This window comes from Ictalurus punctatus, chromosome 28 (assembly GCF_001660625.3).
Source record: "Ictalurus punctatus breed USDA103 chromosome 28, Coco_2.0, whole genome shotgun sequence".
Lineage (NCBI taxonomy): Eukaryota > Metazoa > Chordata > Actinopteri > Siluriformes > Ictaluridae > Ictalurus > Ictalurus punctatus.
In genome coordinates, this window is record NC_030443.2 from 19,568,049 (window position 1) to 19,573,048 (window position 5,000).

A 5,000-nucleotide genomic window follows, 5' to 3' on the forward strand; every position below is an offset into this window, starting at 1 on the left:
AAAGTGTCATTTCATGTTCTGATTATTTGTTGTGATGAGTTCGGGATGATCAGAACATGTGAACAATCTGACAAAAAGCCACGAGACATGATCAAATTCCTGATTAATACAGAGAGCGCGAGAGAGAGACTGCGTAGCACTTCCTGTATGAATAAGCTGTCAGTGACCTCTGACCTCAAATAGCCTACGTGCAGCCTCGCATGCAGTTTAATAGAGAGAAATGATGAATGATTTCCTCCTCTCTCTCCTCTGCTACATTTCAGGTTTATAATCTGAACAGGACAGTGAGGGCGTTTCTACTCTCAACCTGTTCCTGTTTCCTAAAGAGCACAGCTGTGGGGACCAAAACTTCTACAGCGAAATACTACTACTACTACTACTAATAATAATAATAATAATAAGGTTTTTGTACCCGAATCGACCTCCTCTTGATAAAGACTGTGGGGTTTTTGTTTACATTTAGGGTTTGTGAGTCCAATAGAACAGAACTGCTCTTCTGTCTTCACCAGAGTCTTCCCGAGTCCCAGCAGCACCACACACACCACCACACACACCACCACACACACCACCACACACACCACCACACACACCACAGCTGCACGGAGGAACATCGTCCTCTTCACCTTCATCTTCCTCTTCACCTTCTTCTCCACTTTAAACTTTTATCTTCTTAAAACACGTCCGAGGTCCTGTGTACAGTAAACATGCGCTTTCTCTCCCCCTTTCTAATAAGTGGTGGCCGGAGTGGGCGGAGATTTGGTGGAATTACACAATTATTGCACAATAAAGCACAAATAGACACGTTAAAGCTTTTATTATTTAAGAATCTATCATAGTTTGGTAATAAACAGAACCTAAAACTAGTTATGATTGGGTAGATTTGGATAGATGAGTGTAGCTGGAACCCTGAACTGGATTTAACACACGAAGGAAGTTTAAAGCTCGCAGTCACGCACACAGCCACTAGGTGGAGACAGTGAGGTGGGAAATTACGTCATGGCTGAAGCCGGAAGTGAATTCTTAATAGGATTAATGAACGGGCTTTGGGTAAAGTGGAAAAGAATGAACATTGTCTTTTAGACCTGTTTCACTATTTGCACTGTAAGCACTGTATATAAATATATAATTATGTTTTAAAAAAATACAAATAAATAAAAAAAGTCATCCCCACCTTCACTCCTGAGTCAAGATTCAAGAACTTTACTGTCAATACATGCTTCCGTGTACAGTATAATGAACAGATCATTCAGGAGAAATAAAAGGATAAACAATAACAAATAAAATAATGACGTTTAACCACTGAGCAAGATGTAGTGCAAAATACAGTAATGATACAGAGTAAAGAGGAAATATATAACTATTATTCAGAAAGTCAACCAGAGACATGCAAATAACACACACACACACACACACACACACACACACACGCACACACACTAATATAGATACACACTATTATTGTAGAAAGAAAGGAAGAACATCATGCACAGCTGAGTGAATGATGCTGAATGTCTCTCACTTTAATTCATCTCTTTAGGGCGGGGCGCACGGGGAGAACATGCAAACTCCTCACCCACAGGCCCACGGGGGGAATCGGCCCTGGAGGTGTGAGGCGAACGTGCTAACCACTAAGCCACCGTGCGCCCCTAATAAATAATAATAGTTAAAAATAAGACACCCTGCTAGTTAGAGAAGCTTCGCCCCATGCTAAATGTTATCCAGGTGATGGAGCAGGTGATTGGCTGGAGCTGTAATAAAACACCTGTCAATCACATCAGTGTAAAAAGGTTCACAAGCGAATATAACGTGTTCAAATAAATAACAACAAAAGCACCTTTAAAGGGTAAAATGAATGTGGGAATTCCGTACTGACGCCGTGTGACGTCACACATCAGCATTGTAAAGTGTTTCGGTTGCAATAACGACGCAATAATTACGCTTTCACGGGGCGCGTGCGGTTTCCAGTGGTGTGTGTGCGCGTGTGTGTATTGGGGGGGTGGGGTGGTGATGAACTGCGGGGCTCGGTGCTCGTGCGGAGCTGCGGCGGGGCTTTTGGCTGCGCGAGCTCTCTCTGCGTTTCCGCTCGGCCCCTCCCTCTCTCCCTCCGTGTCTCCGCGCGCGCCTCCCTGCTCGAGTCTCGGGGAACCGCGGCGGCCTGCAGGAAAAAAAAAAATCTACAGACTACAACAAAGACGGAGGCCGCAGTCTGCTCACCTATAAACGGTAAGAACGAGATTTCCCCGGTTTTATTTTCCTGCACGCGAGACATTCTCGGCGCTTACGACTTGCGCGCACGTCAAATGCAATCGCGTGCATTTGTGCCTTTAAAAAAATAGTATTTTTTTTTTTTTGTGAAAATTGTAGATTTGCTCGCGGATGAGTCAGGCGCGCGCGCGGGCCGCGGGTCGGGTCGGTGCGCGCGCAGGCCGCAGTGAGGCCTTTCTTTCCTTAATCGCGGGAGGGTGACTGGCTTCACGGGCCGCGCGTGCGGAAACCCCCCCGCAGTAAAAAAACAAAACAAAACAAAAAACAACAACCCAAAAACCGCGCTGTGTTGGTGCGGGGGGGTGCGGGGGGTGTCGTTGTTGATGCACGAGAGCACCTTCGACCTGAACGTCTCACTTTACTGCGGATTCAAAATGGCGCACGCGGAAAAGGTTTGGGTTTTTTTTGTTCTCGGAGACTGATGCACAGCGCGCGCGCCATGTTCGGTTTCAGGTGATTTCGGGGCCGGTTACACAGGAGAGCGCGCGCTCATCCAACGCTGCCGGGAAACATGCAAATATTCATGTTCCAGTTGCTGAGCAGCTGTGCATCCGTGCACTGTTCATGTGACATGTTATTATCATGTGACTGTGGATGTGATGGACGGAGGAACTTTAAGCTACACGCTGCGGTGTGTTTGTAATTGTTTCCTTGTTTTTGTTCAGGTTCAGAGGAAAGGAACAGAGGAGGATCTCCTGCATGAGGTAGAGCAACCATCACCATAACTACACAGCTGCACCACTTATTATTATTATTATTATTATTATTATTATTATTATTATTATTGCAATATTCAGGAAACACATTATCCCTGACTCTTCTAATAAACCTGGATAAATTCTGTCTTTAAACGAACTCCTGTGAATCACGGCGTATATTCCAGTCATGAAGCGTAGTGTGTAAGAATTAAACCGAGAGGGCGAGGGCTGTCGTCTGGGTGATGGGGGTCTGATGGGGAGCGTTTCCCCGACACTCCGTATCTGACTTATTAGTCATTAATCACTATATTATCAGCTATGTTTCCGATCACTCCCTCCATGTCACCGCTCGGCCCCTCCCTGCTCCTCAGTGGTAGGCGTGTCTGTAATGTTACTATGGTTACGGCATCCGGCATTCTGGACATTCTAGAACTCTTGACTGACAAGCATGGATATCTGGGACATTCTAGAACCCAGTGGATGATTCCAGAAATCGGAGCGTTTGATCCTGTTAATGCAGACGTTTAACCTTTAAGCACGAACTTCACTGCTTTTTGAATCTGACGCACGTATTCCAGTCAGGACCAGCTTGCTGTTTTTAAAAGTTCCCACAGGTTTTTTGTAGATTTGGGCCAAGATGCGTCATGTGACGTCATCACAACGTGCATTTACCAACAAACATCACTGCGAAAGAGCGCGCAAAACAGTTTCCTGCACCTGTGATTTTTCCAATTCACGTCGTTTCCCTTAAAAAAGCACAAGAAACTAACTCTACACGTTGCATCGCAAAGTTAGGAGAAAGCTGCCGCAAAATCGAGCGTTTTGTGGCTGAAACGATCACAAAAAATCGGTGGAATCCTGTATGTACTGATCATTGTAGCCTAGCTAGCACTGGTGCGTGAACGTTAGCTAACAAGCTAAAAGGTTAGCTGAATGGAACACCCAGACGGCTTCACAGCGACTTCAGATCTTTACGAGCTAAACATCAGCAAGAAGAAAACTGAACGGAGAAGTGGACGAGTATTATATAATTCTACATTTTCTTTATTTATTCTTTCTTATTATTTCTTTAGGTTTATTAGCAACCTGCCACAGAAACAATAGTTTCCTGATGTGTGTGTATGTGTATATGCTGTGTGTATATAACAAGAATTATTACCCAAAAATGCCTGTACTGTTTAATATTTTACAGTTTTAAAGATCCGTACAATAGAAATTCATCATTTCTGTCCCTGATGTCTCAGAAAAATGAATCGTTTATCACGATATCAATATAATATCTTCACATCGCCCAGTCCTGATTAATGTTATTCTTTATGCATGCATTTGAATATTAATTTTGTTAAATAATTAAAATCCTTGGCAGTGAGATGTTGCTCGGTCGCTCTCTTTAGTACAGATAAAAAATAAAAATAAATAAATAAAAGACCTGAACAGTTTTACTGTGAAGTTGATTTTCTCGTTGTAACACAGCTGACTCTGCTGATCTGCTCATGACCACGCCCATCACCAGGGCTGTGTGTGTGTGTGTGTGTGTGTGTGTGTGTGTGTGTGTGTGTGTGTTAGAGCAGCATAAACACTGGCATGGTGAAAATAAACCTGTCTTTAAACCTGTCTAACGCTTTTAGGGCACATTTGAGAGCCTGGCCAGTAGTGTTGAAGGGGCGGGGCTTAAACTGAATATCCTGAGCTGTAAAGATTATTTGTAAAACTTCAGTTAAATATTCTCTCTCTTTCTCTCTCTCTCTGTGTGTGTGTGTGTGTGTGTGTGTGTGTGTGTGTGTGTAGTGAGTGTGTCCTGCATGGATAGCGGTGTGTTATTGGGACGCCCATGTGCTGAAGAACGACAGGTTTTTACATTTTTTCACGATTTCCTGTTGTTTATTCTCTCCATATCTCACCTGTTTTTCTGTGTATTTTGTCACTCTGTAGATTTATTTTTTCTTTCTGTCTTTCATTTATTTAGTCTTTTTTTACTCTCTGTCTAGTTTGATTGTTTTTATTTGTTAGTAACTGACCGCTGTGTTGGCGCTTTCT

General features: G+C 43.5%; 2 protein-coding genes across 7 annotated transcripts in view; one reads left to right on the forward strand and one right to left on the reverse strand.

The window, feature by feature from the left end:
* LOC108260199 (thiosulfate:glutathione sulfurtransferase) overlaps positions 1-738 on the reverse strand; it is a 4,840-nt gene extending 4,102 nt beyond the window's left edge. The window contains exons 1-2 of one of the 4 annotated variants that reach the window (XM_053677126.1): positions 579-738; positions 458-530 (exon numbers count right to left, since the gene is read on the reverse strand). In XM_053677126.1, the coding sequence (XP_053533101.1) occupies positions 458-530; positions 579-629 (124 nt within the window). In that variant the 5' untranslated portion in view covers positions 630-738. Of the gene's footprint in view, positions 1-412; positions 531-566 lie in introns of all 4 variants that reach the window. The other 3 variants (XM_053677124.1, XM_053677125.1, XM_053677123.1) reach the window with 3 other exon arrangements.
* Positions 739-1,852: 1,114 nt separating this feature from the next.
* The window catches only part of LOC108260139 (zinc finger protein X-linked), a 12,779-nt gene continuing 9,631 nt past the window's right edge, over positions 1,853-5,000 (forward strand). The window contains exons 1-3 of one of the 3 annotated variants that reach the window (XM_017460179.3): positions 1,854-2,223; positions 2,931-2,969; positions 4,752-4,813. The gene's annotated coding sequence lies outside the window, so the exon portion shown is untranslated. Of the gene's footprint in view, positions 2,224-2,429; positions 2,658-2,930; positions 2,970-4,751; positions 4,814-5,000 lie in introns of those variants that run through there. The other 2 variants (XM_047151779.2, XM_047151781.2) reach the window with 2 other exon arrangements.